At 38.9% G+C, this 22,768-nt stretch overlaps 1 protein-coding gene across 1 annotated transcript in view; it reads left to right on the top strand.

Moving 5' to 3' along the window:
- LOC111583185 (serine/threonine-protein kinase D3-like) overlaps nucleotides 1-22,768 on the top strand; it is a 59,749-nt gene that overhangs the window by 24,093 nt on the left and 12,888 nt on the right. Inside the window, exons 3-10 of the mRNA XM_023292150.3 lie at nucleotides 3,660-3,798; nucleotides 6,242-6,373; nucleotides 10,217-10,374; nucleotides 12,788-12,977; nucleotides 14,118-14,195; nucleotides 15,156-15,339; nucleotides 21,408-21,531; nucleotides 21,915-21,992. Coding sequence (XP_023147918.2) covers nucleotides 3,660-3,798; nucleotides 6,242-6,373; nucleotides 10,217-10,374; nucleotides 12,788-12,977; nucleotides 14,118-14,195; nucleotides 15,156-15,339; nucleotides 21,408-21,531; nucleotides 21,915-21,992 — 1,083 coding nt within the window. The remainder of the gene's footprint in view (nucleotides 1-3,659; nucleotides 3,799-6,241; nucleotides 6,374-10,216; nucleotides 10,375-12,787; nucleotides 12,978-14,117; nucleotides 14,196-15,155; nucleotides 15,340-21,407; nucleotides 21,532-21,914; nucleotides 21,993-22,768) is intronic.

Genomic DNA, 22,768 nt, shown 5'->3' with positions numbered 1-22,768 from the left:
TCCACCTGGTGGCACACTCTGGCACTACACCTAAACTACAATACTCAAAGTGTTTATTATCCAGGAAAATGGTATCTGGTATTGGGAAATATTAAATCATTTGGATTGGATTGAGGCAAAAAAAAATTTTATTGGGACGTCCCTTCTAATTTTCAGTGTGGAGGACTTGTATGTAGGAATGTTGTGTGTCTTTAAATTGTCTAATTATCATATAGTCCTTCAGTTTGAAGGAGGAGATCATCACAGAATGACCAAAGTGAGCTTAACTCTTCTGAGAACTCAGCTTTCTCTTGGATCAGGCCGTCCTGTTCCTGTGTTTGTGTCTGTCACTGTCTACTTGTCTGAGCGGTGGTGTGTAGCCACATGGCTAATGACTGCAGGGTGTCAGTAACAGGACCTCAGCCATAATTTATGATAGACTTTCTGCATGTGTGTCTGTGTGCAGTACATCTAATGTGATCGGTGCAGCTTCTGCCTTGTCACCTGTCGGTCGGTTTCCTGCTGTCAGTGTGCGCTGCTGCATCCATGCTGCATGCTACCTGCACACTGCTAACATCCTGCTAACACAAAGCAGGAAGCTGCTCCACCTGCCCTTCTGCAGCCTGCAGAAGCTGCTGAACCCCAAATCCACTGTACGCACTTTATCACAACAACGTTCCCCTTCACCGTGCAATGAAAGCACACATTATCCATTTCAGAAGTGTTTATCAGATGTTTTTTATGAAAGATTTTGAAAAACTTTGGTGAATTTTAATGTAATTTCTTTTAAAACATGTTAGTTTAATTAAACTTATATGAAACTAAGATTTAGTCTTTACATCAAATTATGACATTTCAATTTGAAAATACTGAGGGTAGGGTGAATCATTCACATGAGGGCACAGACACAAGGTCCAACCAATTAAGACAAATCTTAGGGGACACCAATGATTTTCAGTGTTTCAGTCCCTTAACTATAAATCATACAAACTAAGTGCTACCTGTTTTACAAAAGACACTGAAGGGTGATAGCTATATTATACAGGTAATTAAGAGAGAGAGCAGTGGAAACTTAAAGAAATAAATCTTCCCTAAAAGCTACAGTACCACTTAATGACAATTTAACTTTACTTATTTACCAAATGTAAACAGATATCATGTTAGGAGAGTCTCACATGCCGCTATAATAGAGGAATGATGTACAGAAATGTATTGAAACCAGTTGCTCTCGGGAAAGTCAGAATACTTATGCATTGAAATGGCCCACAGTAAAGTATGTACACTTCAAAGTAAAGGAACTCAAACTTGGTGTGGTTCCTTTAAACTAAATGTTGTCTGTTGATGAAGTGTTACAGAAATGTTTACACCTTTAGTTCTTAGAAACTGTGGTATCATTTTGCTGCAGTTGCAGAAGTTGTGTGTGGTGAGTTTCTTGGACGACAATGCGGTTGCAAAATCTGGATTTTAGCAGTGCAGCACAGTACCTTGAAAGCGACTGCTGGTTAACATGTAATCTTAATGCTTCTCGTTTCAGTCACTGTTTCCTATTTGTTCCATTGTCTAACAATAAAAATGTAACTACAGGAAAAGAGAACAGCCTTGCTGGGAATTTGTCTGTATTTAAATACAACATGTGAGCACAGGGAGCAGGAGAGAAGCAAACAGATACAACAGAACAATAAAATGCCTGGAATAGCATCTGTGTGTTTTCTCTTTAGGTGTGGAATCATTGCATTGTACTGTTGTGGTTCTTCATTGAAGGTTTCCACAATTTACAAACCCCCTTTTTGTTATATGATCATTTGAAATACTCCCATACTTTTGAGGTGTTGGGTCTTTGGAAACTTTGACACTGAACAGAGTCCAACTTCTGCTTCCACCAGTGTCTAAAACTGTACCGCTGACTACAGCTGAACAATGACTGGAGTCTAAAACAGCTGGCGTCATTTTTTTTATATTATCCCTTATTAATCCCACAAGGGGAAATTCTGATTTTTGCATATCCCCCCAATTGGAGGGGGTCAGAGCGCAGGGTCAGCCATGGTACGGCGCCCCTGGAGCAGGAAGGGTTAAGGGCTTCGGTCAAGGGCCCAACAGTGGTCGCATGGAGGTTTGAACCTCTGACCTTTGGATCAGTAGCCCAGAAACTTAACCGTTACACCACCACTGCCCTCATGATACTACAATGACATACTGACACAGAAGAAGCACATTTTTCAACAATGAATTTTAGAAATATTTCAGGAAAATATTGACTTTAAATTTTCTGAAAGCTGATACATTTCTCACACTAGCAAAAGTATTTTGTTAAATGTAGTGAAATCCATCCATCCATTATCTATACACCGCTTAATCCTCATTAGGGTTGCGGGGGGCCTGAAGCCTATCCCAGCTGACTTGGACGAAGGCAGGGGACACCCTGGACAGGTCACCAGTCTGTTGCAGGGCTACATATACAGACAACCAATCACACCTGCCTTCACACCTACGGGCAATTTAGATTTTATTTATGTAGCGCCAATTACAGGTCAGATTGTCTCAAGACACTTTACAGAACCCATATGCCTGAACCCCCAGAGCAAGAAACCTTGAGCAGTTCTGCTGAAACCTGAAAGCATATCTTAGATGACCTGTGTAGCTATGGGAACTGACTGTTGATTTTCATTCATGTATTTCATATTATATTTTAAGCTTTATGTTCATTGCACAGCAGACTAGACATGCACTGAAACATTTGATAGAATTGTTTGAGGAACGCTGCAACAGAAAGAGAGAAAAGGCATTACATCAGACTTGAATCAGACACCACATGATGTTTAAGGTTCCTCATAGAGAGGAAAGGAGCTGTAGCTGCTGAGACACCACCACGTTTTTAACCAGAAAATTTCATTTTTACGAACAGAGGGCCAAATATGGAGGCTGGTTGCCTGCAGTGGAAATGAATTCAGCAGCCACAGTCAAAATATTTCAGCAGTGTTTTGGCTGCTGGTAGTTTCCCAGTGTGGTATTTCTCTGAATTAGTGTCTTCACAGTCATGTGTTCCTCATGTTGAAAGGTTAGGTAATCTTTAACTTTAGGAACAGACCGGATCACAATGAAGACTGATGTAATGAAAAAAACGTCCCTTGCTGCTGTGAGAACAAGATGCACACACAGGACATGAAGATATTTCACTGGAAAAATCACCTTCAATAAAGCTGCAATTTTCATGGAACTTTCTGATTTAAAATAGGCCTTAAAGTATGGATTTAACATGGCTAAATTTTCACTCTTCTACACAGGATATTACATTTTCTAATAGCATAATTGTCATCAAACAGAAACATGCACATTTTCATATTTTGCTTTTTTTACATTTGATTTATTCTAAAGTGGGACTCTTTGTTCTTCTAGTGGACAATACTGTAGTTCTTTATGCATCTGGATGGATGTTTGGGTTTGTTTTTGTACCTCAGAATGAATTTGGAATAATCAGATACCTCCCGGATAAGAATCAAAATATCTTAAGTGCCTCAAACCACAGCACTGTACTTAACACCATTATTATGTAGTATTACATACAGTGTGTTAGAGGATTTGATCCATATTGCTTTGTTCTGTGCATGTTTATTTGCACTCAGGGTAAACCTGTGATAACTCAGCTATAGACTTGCAGCTAACCTCTTCTTTTCCCTGCTCAGTTTCCTGAATGCGGATTTTTCGGAATGTACGACAAGATCCTGCTCTTCCGTCATGACCTGAGCTCGGACAACATCCTGCAGCGTCTGACCTCAGCGGAGGAGATCCACGAGGGTGACCTGGTCGAGGTGGTGCTCTCTGGTAGGAAATTAGCTTTTGCCTTAATCTATTCTTTTTTTTTAAAATTAATGCCTTTGTCTGCCAGAATGTGTTGTTTTAGTAGTTTAGTTCCAAAATTCCAGGCGCTTTTAGGAGATTAATACGGTGGCACTGAGAGTTCATCAAAGCTGAGTTTAGAAAAACACCTGCTTGCTTTTTCTTTGCTTGCATTGTGTTCTCACGTTGCACCAAGTTCACGAAATGTGTGTGTCACTAGACTGGTGAAGATCTTTTCTTAGTTTGCATGTGTCTACTTAAACAACAGTGTGATGTGTGTCAGGGTCAGTAAACCTGAGGGTGTTAGTGTGTGAAAAAGTAGAATAATCTGAACAAATATTAATGGGTTCCAGCACTTTGTATTTGGGCAGCTAATAATATCAATCATCTGTAAATCAACAACTATAAAACAAAAATAATAAATACATCAAAATATTTAAATTTATTGTATCAAAATCACTATGAGTAGAAGCCCATTCATTTACAGTATTAGCTGTTATTATGGATAAGTGAATTTGAACATTGCCAGTGCAGGTTTAAAAGTGTCATTTTATTCTTTATTATTTGATTTGTCTCAGCTTCCTTGCCTCTTCAACACTCTTGTTAATCTCACCTGTGAGGCAGAGGTGAGGTCGGCCCAGATCTTGTTTCCTCCACCGCGGCGTCGCCCCGGGTCACCCCTCGCTCTAACCATAATATTGTGTATAGGATTGTCATTTCCTGAGTTGTGTCAACAGGTTGGCCAGTAAAAACTAAAACTGACACCTTAACAGCTGAACACCCAGACGCACAGCAGCGGCAGGTTTAAATTACACAGGAGGATGAAAACACATTCGAACCGCATCGGGCGCAAACCCACGACCACTTCCTCCTCCTGCACCTCTTACTGCTGCTGCTGCTGCAAAACCCTGCAGAGCTCAGCCTCCTTTATTTCTCTATTACTGTTACAGCTCACACTGCCTCTGCTACCTGAGCTCTGGTTGATAGATCTGCATTTGCACTACTGAGGATCTCCCAAGACAGACAAAACAAGCTTTAGTGTGTTGTATTTGTATTGCACCATTCATGCATACATCCATCCATTATCTATATACCGCTTAATCCTCACTAGGGTTGCAGGGATGCTGGAGCCTGTCCCAGCTGACTTAGGGTGAAGGCAGGGGACATGACGCTACATATACAGACAAACAATCACACTCGGGCAATTTAGAATTATCAATTAACTTCAGCATATTTTTGGACTGTTGGAGGAAGCTGGAACCCGGGGAACACCCATGCATGTACAGGGAGAACATGCAAACTCCACGCGGAAAGATCCCAGGAAGGCCGGGACACAAGCCGGGGATCTTCTAGCTGCAAAGTGAAAGTGCTAACCACCAAGCCACTGTGCAGCCCATCCAGTTCATCTCAATATGCTTGTCATCATTGCATATTCAGTACATACAAAACACATTTAAAAGAAATGACACATTGGCAAACAGAATTAAAATGCAATAAAACAGAGTGAAATTATGTATATACTATTAAGCATTAGGGCTAGGCGAGATCGAAAAGATGATGCTTCTTAATAGAGTTTACAAAATTTGCATGCCACATTATAGTAAGAAATGAGGCAGAGAGAGAATTAAGGTAAGAAAAGGCTGCCTTTTCAGACTTCAGAGTCTCAGGTGTTGGTATAGCTGATGCCCTCAAGGCAGCAGGTAGAAAGATAGAGACAGTCAGCGAAGTACAGACATGCTAAGATATTCAAAACTTACTTACTTACTTGTCATCAATTCTGAGACAGGAAGTCAAAGTAAAGAGTGTCAAATTGAAGCAATTTTGTTTTTGTTAAAGCTCTTGTGAACAATGCATGAAAAGGTTTCTTGGCATCTGGAAAAGTAAGGTATTTTCTGACTTTGGAAATATTTCTAAGACGGAAATCAATGTCTATGACGACACCACAACTCCGATTTAGTCTGTTTTGCCAGAGTTGGAATTCAGTTCCTTTCATTCCTATCATTTTAATTTTGTGAAAGTTGTTAATCATCTGAATATGTTTTGGGTCACAGTGGATAAGAGGGAAAATGAAGCATCAACAAGATAAATGCACCAATCAGCCACAACATTAAAAGACCAACACCCTCCTGTAATGTAAGCAATTATCCATCGGGCATCAATAAAATATTTCTGATTCTGATTCTAAATCTGACCTTGGGCTCTTTGTCATGTTCCTCCACATTGTCCTGCTGAGAAACACTATTGATTTTGGTGAGTGCAGTTGCCATGCTGTGCTTGATCTGCAGCAATGTTTGGTTCAGGACCCAAGATTATAGCAGTACAGAAGACTGACAGCATCTCCTGTTCGTTTATCCAAACTGGCTGCATGATGGAAAACATCCCATATTGTTGTTTTTTATCTGACTGATATGTATTTTCTGCATTTCAGCTCTTGCCACAGAGGAGGACTTTCAGATCCGGCCTCACACACTGTACGTCCACTCATACAAGGCCCCGGCCTTCTGTGACGACTGTGGGGAGATGCTGTGGGGGCTCGTCAGACAGGGCCTCAAATGTGAAGGTAAGGATGTGCTGCAGCTTCTGGGGTTGGACCCTTGCTATCATTATTGTGCTGCTGGGGTTTAAACTGCCTGCATATGGGTGAATGGACTCTATTTATGTTGGTAAGAAGCCCATAAATCCAAAGTATAAAGTCACACTAGACACATTGCAGAAGATATTTCATCTGGCTGACACACTGGAACTGCAATGTCTCAGTAACCCACACATACACGTTTTAAAGTTTCATCAAGCTACAAACTAGGTTGTTGTTGTTTGACATGACTTGATGAAATCTCTTGGATTTTTGTTGCTTGGAGGGTTATTTTCCACCCACAGGGATGAAGCAAACATAAAGGATCAGTCAGGCAGGTCAGTCTAAATGATAAATAACTTGCCTGCAGTGATAATTTCACAGAAAATAAATAAAACAGTTGCATGGATGGTCTCTTCCAGTAGTGAAGTAGTAAGTCACCATAACCAAAGCTGTGGAAAAGGCTACAGTGTAGAGATCGAATGATATGGGCTGATGCTTCATATAGAATGCCAGTATCACATTTTTCTCACAACAATCAGATCCTTCCCATCAGTAACACTTAGATTCAGGGGAGACAACCCAACCTAATGCAGTGGTGCCCAGCCGGGGATTTATGAGTGTCCCCCCACCACTTGGTGCCTCTTACATAAACAACTCTGCAAAAACAGAGATTCCAGCCTCTCTACAGGACTTTGATTCAAGAACCATTGTTATGCGTGGAGGTGAGCCCAACCACAGAAGTGATGTTTCATATCATTTTGCAGCACTAGAGGTCAGCACACCTAGGCTCCCTCTTTTGTCTGCCACTGGTGTGCCCACTGGGTGGCGGTCCATGAGGCTGTGCCCCATTGGTCAAGGCTCTAGCACCACATCTAGAGCCCCCAGATGTGGCTCTAGAAGAGGGCCCTGGTCTGCCCTGGTCTAGGTAAGGTTGCACCATTCCCCGACTCACAATTTACTGAGGTCCAATTTACCTTAGGAGACACTATCAGGGTCTATCAGTTGCCAACAAAGCTCTGTCTAAGGGACAAACAAACCCCACCACTGCGATATCGTGGCAAGTCATGAGGGAGACACTAAAGATAAAAAATTAAAAAATGCATCAACTGAATTAATGTCCACAAGTGATAAAAAAAAACATGTTGTAAACAAAGAAAAAGACTCAGGAATGAAAAATAAAGCTTTAGTGATCTTAACAACACCATTTATCAGCAGATATCACTTTCTCCTACTACTGGTCTGGTTAGCATCTTGACATCTGTGCTGTTTGCCTTTTTTCACTTCCAAAACCAACAAAATATGTAACGGGTCCAGAAAACAGAATTACAAGAAGGGAAGCTACCCAGGCCAACCACACAGCGGGCCTTCAGATGTCAGCTCTTCATCTAACCTAAACCAAACAGAAAACTACACCTAAAACAACTGAAAACCAAAACTCCTGGACCTGTCATTACAACCAAAGAAACCGAACAGATCAGTTTGAAGTGAGCACACCTGAGAGGGAAGCACATAAACATTGATTAATATGAAATATTGCTCATTACCATCGTGGAGGGAAGAGAACATGACACCAGCATTAAGGTTTGCCTGCATTAAAGAACTGATGTCAGTCAATGTCTGTCCACTCTGATCGCTTTGTTTTTACCCACTAGTGAACCAATTCATACATTTCATCATAGCTCCTGAATTAGATTTAGTCAGGTTTTCACTGTCAGATATTTTCTGTCATGTTGACAAAGGTAACAGACTTCTGATATCGCTCACTTAAAGCTCTGTAATAATTGCAAAAAGGAGCATGAAGTGTTTGATTTAGAAATGGATGTGGATGTGGGCATTAAAAATAATCCAGACAGCTTCCTGTCGATTCACTTTATGACATGAGGTTGTTTGTAGCCAGTGTCTCTGTGGTGATGTAAAAGAAATCAAATTTTAATGAGTGTAACAGAGAAATAGGAAGCTGCTTGTCGAGCGATCGATGACTGAAAATTGATCTTGATGCATATAAAACTTTACTGTTCAATCCCTCAGACAAATGGAAGCTTTAATCCGGCGTGATGTCATGTTTGCTTTAACAGGTTTAATAAAGTTTTATGTTCACTGAGGTTATGCACGGTGGCTGCTCTGGTTTCAGCCTCGGCTTTGATTTCTGCCACGTCCACGCTGACCCAATCAGCACCTCGAATCGAGGCCCGGGCTCACGGCCAACAGACACACGGGGTTTCATACGCTGGTTTTCAGGCCTGAATCAAAGCTGCGGTGGCTGTACAGCAGGATGTCTTCATTGACTCGGTGACTTCCTGCAACTATTTTTCAAAGAGCCTCGTCTTTAATGTTTTGATCTCGGCGCTCAAAAACCTCAGAGCGAATTGTAACTGTAGTGATGCCAAGCAGAGAGAAAAGAGACGCTTGATGTTCTGAGGAGCAGAGCGGCTGTCAGCGCAGAAATGCGGCTTCCGCTTATGTAAGTCGTTGGGAAGGTGAAAAACAGAGTATTCAGACCTGAGAAACAACAGAAGAATCTGATCTGCCCACTCACTCTGACTGATTGGAGGGAAGGATGAGAAAAAAAACAAGCTTGATAGTCGTAGTTTAGCATGATTAAAGCATCTGATTTTGGTAAACAATCCCAGTAACCACATCCCGAAGTGCATAAAAACCTTGTACAATCATGCAGACAAATAGTTGGTTGTGAGTGTTCTACTGGTATGAACCATTTGATTTTCTCTAAATGGTCTTATTCATACACTTCCATGAAACAGAACATTGAAGTAATAGTTGAGGGAATGTGACTATTCACTTTCTTGCCATAAGGAATTATAGCTGAGGGTTGACTAGCATCCGTTTAAGATAAAAAAGGAGGAAAACAGCAAACCTGGTTGTTTAAAGTTTAAAAGTACACCTAGTAAAAAAAAGTCAAGGTTTGTGTGCTGCTGTGCTCCCACTGAAATTTCTCCATATTTTGTTTTTTTATCTTCATAAAGACATATCATGAGCGAAATAAGCAGTCATCACCATAGCTGAACATTTCCATCTTGAATCTGCAGTGTACCATTGACAATATGGATTCAAATTCTGGGGTTTCATACACAACAAACTTAATTAATTAATCCTTCTAATTGCAGACTGGCACTCAGTGTATCCTCATTCTTCTTGTGAATGGTTTTCCAGTTTATGTATGACTGAATTACCCCAGTATTACAACTTAGCATTTGGTGTCATACAGCACAGTGTTAGAGGAGGGTTGTAGGTAAGCTGGAGTGCTTGAGCTGCAGATGGTTGGGTGGACAGAGAGCAGGGACTTCATAGATTTACATCTAAGTCAATTTTTATAGCATCAAGGGATCTTTCTTGAGGAAAACTTCTAAATATGTAACTTTGCTAACAGAGAGGGGTTCAGACAACAACCAGATTGTTTCATTTTTTTGTAGGGACGTAATGTCGAAGCTTGCCACTGATTGTTTGAAGTATTTGATTTTCCATTTGTCAGTGTAGAGACATTACCATTTTCTTGCTATGAAGGTTTTTGTTTTTTGGTCTATCATTTTTGTGCACACACCTTTTTTTTAAATTTTGTTAATCTCAGTGTTGTGTCTACTTTATTTAGTCTAAATCACAATACAAAACTGACAAACCAAGGTGCAGCAGTGAGGGGGATAGTTGTATCCAGGGTCTTAACATGTGGAAATGGTCTTTTGTCTCAGACATTTGGTCCCGATATTGACTTCAAGTTTGACGTGAGTTTGTCTGAAACAATCAGATGAGGACATGCCAACACAAACTGATACCAGACTGAAGGGAACAGCAGCTAACAAAGCTTTTCCTCTGCAGGATGTGGACTCAACTACCACAAACGGTGTGCGTTCAAGATCCCCAACAACTGCAGTGGGGTGAAGAAGAGACGGCTGTCCAACGTCTCTCTGCCGGGCGCCATCATGTCTGTCGCTCGTCCACCTTCCACTGAGTTCACCCCGATGCCTCAGGAGGAGGTGGGTTTACTACGGTCACCTGACATCTGTCACATTAGTCAGTCCAGGACCAGATACATATTCAGTGTCAGCTGTTAGCAAGAACACAACACACTGGTATTCATTCAGATTGCAACATCAAGATTATGCTCTTTCAGAATGTCAGAGGAACACAAATGGGTCACATTTCAATGGGACGTTTGTGAAATGAAATAAGGGTCGAGGTTGGTTTGGTTTGTCTCTGATGCAGAATGAATGACCTGAATGTAAACCCACACACACTTTCCGTTCCAGCAGATCTACAGTACATTGTGCCACTGATGAGCCAATGCCAGCAGTGACACACACGCACACACACTCACACACAAACTCGCACACTTGCTCTCCGATGGCTTGAGGCAAACCACTTGATTTTCCATCCCATCCAAACAGGGAGAGTCACTGTCAGGTTCACACCGACTGGAACAAACACACTTTTATCAGCTCCATCACAGTGTTACACACATACACCCTCACACACACACACACTGGATCATCACAACACAGAGAGGAAAGAATGCAGCAGGCCAACGTGGACATGCATGTTCACAGTACTGCATTTTGTTGTCTTAATATTCTGAATAATGACAATAAAGTTAAATCCAATACACCAGAAGCTTTAATGGGTCCAAAATGGTCGACCCAGTCTGACACAGACCAGTGGAACTACTACCCTGAACCTGATGCTTTTTCAAATAAGAGAGCCGAGCACAGCCAGATCTGACCCAAATAGACCCGTTCAGATTGATCCAAGCAGACCTGAGTAGCATGATGTACTATCAGTTAATTCAATTATTTAACAAGCAGCCATGGTGGGAAAGAGCAGCAATGCAGACCTCCACACACACACACACACACACACGCACACACGCACACACACTGATCCTGATCTGATCTGGACTCCGTAACACAGTAAATGAGCAAACAGAAATTCAGCACGTGGGCATGCTCAGCAAGCAGCTCTTAAGGTTAAAGTTGTTTCATTGTCCCCTTTGGTATTTCAGATAATTTGGACTTTGATTAAATGTCAAGAGGTTTGTACAAATGTGATGAATTGGTGATGTTAGAAGGTGGATTATCAGTGTTGTGTACTAATTCAGGCCCATTGTGTCACATGCTTCCTGCTGCTGCCAGGACTGTGGTCTGTAAGCTGCACGTTGTACAAGGACATTCATTGTTCTTGTGGATAGAAAAGATTTCATCTGTGCTCTACTTTTACGATGAGGGCGCAAATCTTTCTATCTGATGTCTCAGCTGAACCTCCTGAACCCTGATTGTTCCCCTCATTTCCTTTCAGTTAAAAGTAAAAAACATTGGGTTCAACCGAAGACAAAAAAGGGGAAACTGAAGTGCAAAAATCTAACAATCAGAGAGGGTTTTTACACTCACATTAATAAACATTGCCTCTTTTTTATTATTGACCAAGCTGAAGAATATGAGCCCAGTGGTAAAATCTAACTGTGTGCAGTTATTAATAATGTGGCTGAATAAACAACATATGTTTCAGTTTTGTTCTACAGAGTAGAAAATAGAAAATTAAAAGAAAACTTGATTGAGTTGGTGTGTACAGACTTTTAACCATTACAATACAGAATCATTTATGGGATTTAGTTTTCTAAAGGCAAATATGAGGATGTCTCTGATCACAGGCAGAAACTTGGTCCAATTATTGGGAATAAGTCAACTGACACTTGTTGGTGAAATTTTAAAAAGACCCAACCATAAACTGAAGAGCTACTGCAAAGTATGATTATTATTGTATATACCAGGGAACCACAGACACAAATGCAATATAAATGCAAGTACATACATGTACTTATTAAATCATTTTAGGCTTTTTAAAAAAAAAATCTTGCTGGTTTCCTGTGAAAACACTATCAATTTAAATGGTGTGTGGCTTTTAAAAGGTCACCCTTAATATGCAGTCTGTGGCCATTGCAATTAGAGTTTTGGAGGATGAATGTTTGATATTTATCTGTTAATTTTAATGATATAATTAGTACTGTCATTTATTTAGCATAATATTTTGTCAAAATGCTTCTGAAAGAACTGGCTGCTGAATAGAGAAATAGGCATTAGAAACTGTGTTTTCACTAGATATTTGTCCACCAGAGAGCATAGACAAGCTTATTTTTCTGCTTCAGCATGTTTCGATCAGTATCTTGGTTTGTATATATTCACATTCACATAATACATTTATGTTATGAGGTTCAGAAAAAAAAAACTCTCCAATATTAGTTTCTATAACAACCTCAAAACCCAGAATACGTGTCATTATAACTGTAATCACTTGTATAAATCTTAAAAGTTTGTTTTCTGTCAATATAAATGGGAAAAAAATGTATTTCCTCGTTTTTCTCATTTCTCCCTCCTGGTTCTCGGCTCTCCTCAACAGCGTCCCCTCCTGGGTGCTGCGAAGCGTAACTCCCTGCTGAGCGGCCGTCCCATCTGGATGGAGAAGATGGTTCTGGGTCGGGTCAAAGTTCCTCATACCTTCTCCGTCCACACCTACACTCGTCCCACCATCTGCCAGTTCTGCAAACGCCTGCTAAAGGGCCTCTTCCGCCAGGGGCTGCAGTGCAAAGGTGACGACACTCGCATGCAAACAATGTCAGAAACATTGCAGAGAAGAGAGGAAGCAGCTCGTCACAGTTTCCCAGAGACCAAGATGACGTCTTTAAATTGTTTTATACAATTGCTTTGTCCAGACTCCAGAGATATTGATTCTGCTGTAACATGAGACAAAAAGAAGCAGCGAATCCTCACTTTAAAGAAGCTGTTACCAGAGAATGTTTTTACTTGGAAAATGCCGAAAATGATTGGTCCACAGTGACTAATGAATTACTTCTCTAAATGTTTCTGCTGTATTTGAAATTTTTGTGTGCAAATAAACTGTTCTAAACTTTATTGTTACAAATCAGGGCAATTTAAATGTAGTATCAGCAAAAAAAACCCTAATTCATTGCCATCATCAACTTTAAACCATGCGAGCTCAATACTCTGCCAAGGCTGTTGAGTCGTTATATGATTTCCAAAGACTTAAATCTTGAAAAAAATTGTGGCAGAAATCACGGCACTATAGAATGTGGCCATTTAATATAGATGTGCTCACAAACAAAATGATGAGCACAGGCATTTGTTATGCATGTGTACGTTATGTACAGATACCGAATCGGGTGACCTAAATATGAAGCAGGCAGCGGGAATTGATGGGACTCGGAAACACCCCCACAATTTAATCAGTTGTTCCTTGTATCATTTCATAGTCCTGATAAGTCTGCAACTGTCCGTTTTTAGTAGGATAACAATCATGTGAGCAGGCAGCTGATGTAGTGTTCACTTGTTGTCATAGTTACAGTGACGCCATGCTGCTACCTCACAATGATACAGAAATCTTTAACAAATCCACGGATCCAGACTATAAGCCGCATCACTGCCAAAATCTAATCACTTTGTCCTTGTGTCATTTCTGACCTTCCCAGAAAATTTCATCCAAATCTGTTTGTCCGTTTTTGAGTAATGTTGCCAACAGACAGACAGACAGACAAACGAATGCCAATCGTCAAATAACTCCGCCTTGGCGCAGTAATAAAGTACAAGTTTTACAGTGCACTAAAAAAAAAATCCAAAGTAAATTAACTAATGAAATAATCAATATTTGTCATTACATTTCCTTGTAAGGATGAATTTTTTGAAATGTTCGAAATTGATTTTTCTTGCTTTAGATTGTAAATTCAACTGCCATAAGAGATGTGCAGCCAAAGTACCTCGAGACTGCCTCGGAGAGGTCGACTTTAATGGAGGTGAGTTGGTCTCATTTTTACTGCTTTTGTTGTCTAAAACCCCCCAAAAGCTACCACTTAACCACAACTACGTATGGAGGGAAAGTTCCCACCCACCTGAGCCCAGCTGATACTAACTTCACCCATCACTTCACTCGGAAACACCAGCTAGACTCCATTTCTGCATTCCCACTTAGCACTCAGTATCTAATTGCAGCACAAAAGGCCGCAACTTATGATCATTAAATGTCCCTGAATATTTTAAAATGCTTTGAAAGGATGCCTGCAGAAATCTTGTTTTGTTGGATACATGGTCAGAGACCCAACAATGTTCAGTTTACGATGATAGAAGATGAAGAAAACCAGAAAATATTCCATTGTATGAATCTGGAATCCTGTTATATTTTTCCGTTTGTGGTTAAAAAAATACTTGAAGCATTAAATGATTACTAAAATTGTTGCAGGTTATTTTTCTGTCCATCAACTAATCCATTAATCAACTAATGGTTGCAGCTCTGTATGACAGGTGTCAAGTCTGTAATGAAGCAAAAGGGAGAAAATTGTTTATAAATTGATTGTCTCAACAAAGTATGGAGTTTTGGATCAGAGCTGTTTTGTTGCAGAGCTACAGCCTCACACTCACTTCATAATCTTTTGGATGACGATTTGCTTTTAACTGAAAGTTCCCTGTAAGATAAAAATAGATGTCCCTGGCCTCCCAAAATACCTTTATTCTTTTATACTTTTTATCTCTGTGTTATCAGAAAATAATGTTCGTCATTTATTTTGCTGTCAAACACTTCATTCATAACTATTATTTCAGGAGAGATGAAGAGTGTTTTCCCAATCGTTTCAGTTCAGTTTTTGAATTTATCACCTACCGGCTATTAAAGGAACTGCAGCTCAATGAAAACCTGAAGCTTTGTGACGTCTTTGTAGAGGCTTTTAAGCCCAGAGTGTCTCAATTTTTTGTTTCGGCAGAGCCAGCCAGTCCCAGTCTGGACTCGGAGGCGACGATGGAGGTGGACAACTGTGACGTCAACAGCGATGGAGGTCACAGCATGGACGAGCAGGACGAGTCGTCCACCCCCGAAGAGAAAATGTTCTTCATCGAGGGTTCCTGCACAGACGGCGACAAAGATGACGAGACGGTCAGAGCAATCAGGTGAAGCAAGCAACTTTTTGTTCCACAAGAATTACAAACAGCTGAAAGGAGATGATTTTCTTACCTAAATGTGTCAAAATTATTAGAAGCAAGACTCTGCTCCTAAGCAATGTTCCCTGTAATTTTTCCTGAGTGTGAGCAAACACACAAACTCCCTGAGCGTCCCTTGGACCACTGTGAGCAACATCAGACGTGTGCACTGTGGTCACACCAGCATCACATCCATTCAAGTTACATGGTTCATTAAAAGAATCAAATTACAGCATTTACATTTCTGTTAAAACACTTTGTCAACAGGAGCCAGTTGAAGGCTGCAGTGATTTTAGTGACACTACAATGTATAAGAGTGAAGTTATTGAATATTTGTCTCTCTTTACTGTTGCAGCGGTTTTGCAAATTGCAGACGGACCCTGTTCACTCCATAGACACCAGTGTTATTCCTGTAGCTTGAAAGACAGCTACTTTTGATAAAACTGGGCTTGTAGCACATTGTCTGCCTTGCAACAATGGGAAAGAGGCACCGTTTATGTTTTGACAACCTATATCTAATGAGTTATTGATGCTGGAAATCCGAATCTGTGAATATCTTTCCAACTTTACTGAACTTGGGGCCACTACCACCTAAGGAGTGATATATTTAATTTTGAAAAAAGCATTTAGCCATACTTAAAGCTTTAAGTGCTTTATTAACACGGAACTAAAAATTTTGTATTGTTTTATTATCACAGGTTCTGTCTGAAAAGAGGTGGCATCATTTTAAACAGTGAAATCAAACTAACAAAATGTAATGACCAACCAGTGAGTAATACTGGATTCTGCAAAAACATAAACAACTTTTTAAAAAATCTAAATCTTATCTTAACACAGTTAATGTATTAACTTATTTTTGTGTGTATGCATGTATTTATTGATTTATTTAGTACTGTTAACATATCAGAGTTCTGAGTGAATTTTTCTTAAGATAGGCAAAGGCCATTTATTGATTACATATAGGCTCTTAAATGTTTATTAAAAACTAAAAAGCATTTTAAATAAAACAATTCAATTCAATTCAATTTTATTTATATAGCACCAATTACAGTCAAATTGTCTCGAGACGCTTTACAGAACCCATATGCCTGAACCCCCAGAACAAGCCAAAAGGCGACAATGGCAAGGAAAACACCCTTTTAACAGGAAAAAAACCTCGAGCAGAACCCGGCTCTAATGTGGGGGGACCCATCTGCCTGCTGGCCGGGTAGGTTGACTTAGGCATTTATTGAGTCACTAAAATACTGTAGAGTCTAGGACCACATCAGCATGATTATAAGCATCCTCTGGTAAATTAACAACCAGATACTGATGTCTCTCACCATATGGACTTCAGGAGATGACTGGGGGATGATAAACTGTGACCTACTGGTTGGGTTCTCTCTGTTCTCATGTTTCTTACATGTTTGTACCCTGACAGCTGGGTCCTAATGTTTTTTGAGCAACACACCATACTATGACGTTTTTACAATGATGGTTCTACTATGAAACCAGTTTGACATGTTCAGGTGTTCTTTGTGTGAAAACTCAGAGATTTCAGGTATCAGAAGGTGGTTTTCAACTTTCTTTGTTAACTTTCTGCTTCAACTTTAAATTAAATTTCCTTCACTAACCCAGCCCTCTGGACTTCCAGTAAGCTGTGTTCCTATTGGCTGTCCAGGTGGCTGCTTGGTGTTATCAGGAACACCTGAGCAGCTCAGTGTTATCAGGAACACCTGAGCAGCTCAGTGTCTTCCTGCTTTATTTAGCTGCAGACAAACATTTCCTCTGCTTCCTTCACCACTGAACCGGGTTTAGCTCCATTGCTGTAGTTTGTTCTTTAGGCGTTGGCTTGCAGCTTCTAGCAGTAAAATCGTCTTTAATGTGTTTCTTGGTGTGTTTTAGGGCTTTGTACTGGATAGTTGTCTTGGTAAATGTGGTTCTTCAGCCACAGTTAGCACATGGTCCTAATGTGTGCAGTGATTAGTGGATTTGGTGCAGCTGAGTTGTGTCTTTATCTTGGCTGTAGTGAGTCTTTAGAGGTTTTTGGTCAGACACATTCTGTATTCTTGTTTGTGAACCAATGTTGGTTGTCCAGAAGGTAAGAGTTCCTGTCCTGATTCTCTGTTCTCAGAGGTTCTCTGGTAGGCTGCAGGAGACTTTAGCGTTTGGGTTGTGCTAGTTTGGTTTTTGTACAGTTTCATTTGGACGATTATCTTGAGGCCCCTCCATGTGGTTTAGTGAGGTTTTCTGCAACAGTTCTACAAAGCAACCTGCAGCAGAAGAGACTTTGAGAGTTTTTAGGAAGTTCTGGAGACCAGACTTTAGAGCAGCAGAAACATTTGTCAGCAGTTTGAGCAGGAGAAGGTGAGCTTCAGAGTAGAAATGAGGAGAAGGAAACCTTCTTGACCCGTGTGGTGAGGTCCTGTACCAAGAGTTTGAGCAGGTTGTGAAGAGTCTGTAGTTCTTTGGTCTGAAAGCACAAGAAGAGTCGACTCATTAAAGGAGAAAACAGGAGATATTGTTGCTTCTTCTGTCACTCTGCAGTTTCCTTAGACTGAATATCAAGTTTATATTTTAAATGATTTCCCATGTGAGCCCAAGAAGACTTCAATAAACTCCCTCCATCCCCTGGACACAACATATTTTATTACCATGTTAAATCTTTTTTTAAAAATATGTTATTGAGTTTTAATCATAGTTTTTTCTCTTTGCTTGTTCAGTTTTGTCATCTGTGTAAAAGGTGCTAAACAAATAAAGTTGAATTGATAAACTGAATAATTGACTAACTCATGATTGTGACAACAGAAGTATTTTCATTGTGATTTAAGGGTTTATTTCATTTTTAAGGTTGGGGTTAAAATCTTGACAGAAAAAGAAGATTAAAGAAATAAACTACATAACAAAAAGCAATTAAATCAAAGGAAAAAAAATTAATACAATAAAACTTTTCAAAAGCTTTATTATTAAAAAGATTTAAGAAATTTAAGATGTAATTTCTAATTAAACATTTAATTTTTTAATTAAATGTTTTGTCTTTTTAAAGGTTTAATGATCCAATTAAATGTTTTGCATTTTTAAAAATGTTTAATATTCTTCTTGTTTAATTGTATTTTTTAAATGTTTAATTCTGGAAAATATTTTATCTGTAATTTTGAATATTTGTATTTTAAAAATTTTGTTTCATTTCATAATGACATGTATTGTATCTTGTTGAAATATCTAATTCAATATTTTTTCTGTTTAATAGAGTTAAACATTAAATACAATTAAATTATATATACATATACCACCTGTTAATGTTTAGTTTTCTTTTTAAATGCTTCACTGTATTTTCTGTTTAATTCCTATTTGAAGTTTTATTGTCTTTAAGATGTAATTTTCTAATTAAACATTTAATTTTGTAATTAAATGTTTTGTCTTTTTAAGGGTTTAATAATCTAATTAAATGTTTTGTCTTTTTAAAGGTTTAATGATCCAATTAAATGTTTTGCGTTTTTTAAAACGTTTAACATTCTTCTTGTTTAATTGTATTTTTTAAATGTTTAATTCTGGAAAATATTGTATCTGTAATTTTGAATATTTGTATTTTAAAAATTTTGTTTCATTTCATAACGACGTGTATTGTATATTGCTGAATGATCTCATTCAATATTTTGTCTGTTTAATAGTATGTAATGTAATTTAATGTTTAACTCTATTAAACAGACAAAAATATTGAATGAGATCATTCAGCAATATACAATACACGTCGTTATGAAATGAAACAAAATTTTTAAAATACAAATATTCAAAATTACAGATACAATATTTTCCAGAATTAAACATTTAAAAAATACAATTAAACAAGAAGAATGTTAAACGTTTTAAAAAACGCAAAACATTTAATTGGATCATTAAACCTTTAAAAAGACAAAGCATAGGTGCCCGTATAGCTCAACGGGTTAAGCGGGTGACCAATGTACAGGGGCTGGTCCCCGACGCAGCGTCCCGGGTTCGAGTCCCACTGGCAACCCTTTGCTGCATGTCTTCCCCCTGACTCTTTTCCCCCGTTTCCTGTTTGTCTCTCACTACGCCTATCCAATAAAAAGCTAAAAAAGGCCAAAAAAAAAAAAAGACAAAACATTTAATGAAAAAATTAAATGTTTAATTAGAAAATCACATCTTAAAGACAATAAAACTTCAAATAGGAATTACACAGAAAATACAATGAAGCATTTAAAAAGAAAATTAAACATTAAAAGGTGGTAAAACATTTAAAAAGAAAAATCTTAAAGATTTAATCGAAACATTAAATCTTGGGAAAGAAAAAGAAACTCTTACAAGCCGATAAAACATTTAAAAAAACAATTAAACATTAAAAAGACAAAACATTTGGAAATCAAATCAGATATTAGAAAAGAATAAAAGGTGAGAAAAGAGCAAAACTAAACGTTTAAGAAGAATCAAACTGAAGACAAAACATTTCAAAAGACACCAGTTAGACTTTAGAAGATCAAATTAAACAGAAGAGACAATAAAACGATCAAAAAGAGCAAAAACAGATAAAGCTCTTAAAGCGTTTTCTAGTCTGAAATGAAAACATCAAGTTGTTTCTTCAAACATTTCCTCTTTCTATGTTCTTGGTTTGATTGTGGACAGATTTACTAAGAACTCATTTCAGAAAACTACTTTCCAGATAAAGTCTACTAGTAGTTGAAGGCATTGATCAAACTAATGTTACTTTCTGATCTCCACAAACTTTACTGTTCAGTGAAGAGAATCAAAGTTTGTTGAGGATTTCTAAAAAACCCGCAGGTGAAGGTCTGAGAAGAACTCAGATGGATGGTCTAAATGTGAAATCAAGACTCATGGTCACAAGTTTTAAGGCTTCTGTTAACCAGAAAGTTCAAACTTTTAAAATTTCAGTCCTCAGACTGTCTGAAGGTTCAAACTAAAAGAGAACTACTCAGGAACTTAGAAGATTTCAGTCCTCAGACTGTCTGTCTCAATCGTACGACGCAGTGTGTAATTGTATGCAGCACAGTGAGCCGGCATACTTGTTGTTTCCGTTTTCACGCTGTCTACATCAACGGAATGCACTGAAACTTTTCCCCCACTAGCTTAGCCTCGCCGTAGCACGCAGCTCAAAGGGGCGTGTCCTATCTACTCATTCATATCTATGAGAACAACAGTAGCTGCACATAAGGACGCCTGACGTTGATTAGCTGCGTAAATACCATTATATACAGTCTATGGTAAATACGTATGTGAATCGCATCATTGGCTGCAGCAGCCAGTCACCGGTCACTCACTGACTCACATTGAAAAATAGCACAGAATGAATTGTTACGTGTTTATTTTATTTACAGTTTAGGTTGGATTTTTTTTTTTGTGAGCAGCTCAGATTTTCTGTGCACGGAGACCGTGTCAGCAGTGTGCAATTGCGCACGCGCGCAGCTTAGAGGGAACAGTGGTCCTAAGCCTTTAGTCAGTCTTGATCAATAATAATCAGAAGAATACATTTTATCTGTATAGCGCTTTTCTGGGCACTCTACAGGCAAATAATAAAATCAAAAACAGTCAGATAAAATAGACCAGGTATAAACCGACTTATACATTTTATTTAACCCCATGGGGAAGCTTGTTTTGGATTTTTTTATGCAGTTGGGTACGTTTTTATCATAATGAAAAAGATGGTAGTCATTTGAACAGTTTTAGTTCCTCCCTGTTTAAGTGTAAAATGTTGAACTGGCATTCAGTGTTAATCACAACATCAACACACCTTTATGGGGTCTGTACTTGACACAAATTATAAATAGCACTTTTGTTTTACACCAGAGAGCACTGAGTTCAGTTTTACAGAACAAAAATCAGAGCAGATTTATTTTTTTATTTCTGGAGGTTTGAAGAACGACATATTTATCATTAATAAATGTCAGTTTAATTGACTTATTAGTCACTTCCTGTATCCGACTCCCTAATGGAAAATCCCCAAACAGGAATTCTGTCATTTTATCATGTGAGTTTTGGTTTTCCTAAATTGCTTCTTTTTGTTGTTTTTATCTGTTTTCATGCAGCCCGTCAACCAGCAGTAACATCCCTCTGATGCGCGTGGTTCAGTCAATCAAACACACCAAGAGGAAAAGCTCTACTGTGGTTAAAGAAGGCTGGATGGTGCACTACACCAGCCGAGACAACCTGGTGAGACGAGACGCAGAACCTTGCAGTGCTTACTGTTTTAAAGACATAAAATGCTCACACCAAATATAGACCTGATTAAGGCTTATTTCCTGTTTCCTCACTCTACTTTCAGTGCGCAGTACTTGTGCTGTATATTTGTGCATTTAAAAAACTTATATCAGCACCCAGACATAAGCACTCAGAGAGACAAATCAATCAAACTAACATAAATTTAAACAGTAATGACCCAGCAATACACAAATACACACCTGATAAAACACATTTCACGTCACACACCATACAGTTTGTAAATATGTGCAGCTTTAAATTTGTCTCTGACCAAGTTTAAGGATCCCTCTGACTTGGTCAAGCATTGTGCCTGATGACCCGTTTTATCTTTGCAGAGGAAGAGACATTACTGGAGGCTGGACAGCAAGAGTCTGACTCTGTTTCAGAATGAAAGTGGAGCCAAGTATTACAAGGTAGGAGACCCAGTCAGCCCGGATCTGGTTTCAGCTGCTCTGCCAAACAAAGCAGCAACATGAAGAGAAGTGTGGAAGGGAGTCGGGTTCATACAGAAACGAAGTGTGGAGCTCATGAGGCATTAACGCACATCGCCGTGCACTTAGAATCAGATTATTCTCTGTAATTATTACAAGAACAAAGTGTTCCCAGGCAGCTTAAAACATTCAGTTCAGTGTAATCCAAGGGAAATTTAGTGAGCAGAAATTGAGAAAAATTTCTGTCATATGTCAGTTTAAGTCCTTTTACAACACTGACAGTAACAAACCAGACACACGTTTATGTATTTCCAACAAACTCAACAAAAGCTGCCATTTTATTAGGCACACATAGCTAAAACTCATACAGTCGTGCAATAAATCTCGCTTCAAGAAGAGCTGTAATGTTAAATTTTTGTCACAGACAGGGCTTACTGTATTTAATTATATAATCTATTATGCTTAACTGATAAGTATTTCTGCAATTCTGTCCTCCCCAGCTGTCACAAAGCAGCTACATTAAGTACCACAAACATGTCTTTGTGTTTAAAGGTCCAGTGTGGCACATAGACCCCAACGAAAAACAAAAAAGGTCTGATTTTAGTTAGACTGACAGTGATGCAAAATTTATTTTAAGTGATAGTTATTACTCCGCCAAAGAGGCGGCGCCTCGGCGGACTTATGTGATGATCGGTGTACTGGTTGTCTGTCTGTCCGTCTGTTTGTCTGTTAGCAACATTACTCAAAAATGGACTAAC

Source organism: Amphiprion ocellaris, chromosome 12 (genome assembly GCF_022539595.1).
Source record: "Amphiprion ocellaris isolate individual 3 ecotype Okinawa chromosome 12, ASM2253959v1, whole genome shotgun sequence".
Taxonomy (NCBI): Eukaryota; Metazoa; Chordata; class Actinopteri; family Pomacentridae; genus Amphiprion; species Amphiprion ocellaris.
Note: the sequence above shows the minus strand (reverse complement) of the source record. Positions and strands in the feature narration are given on the sequence as shown.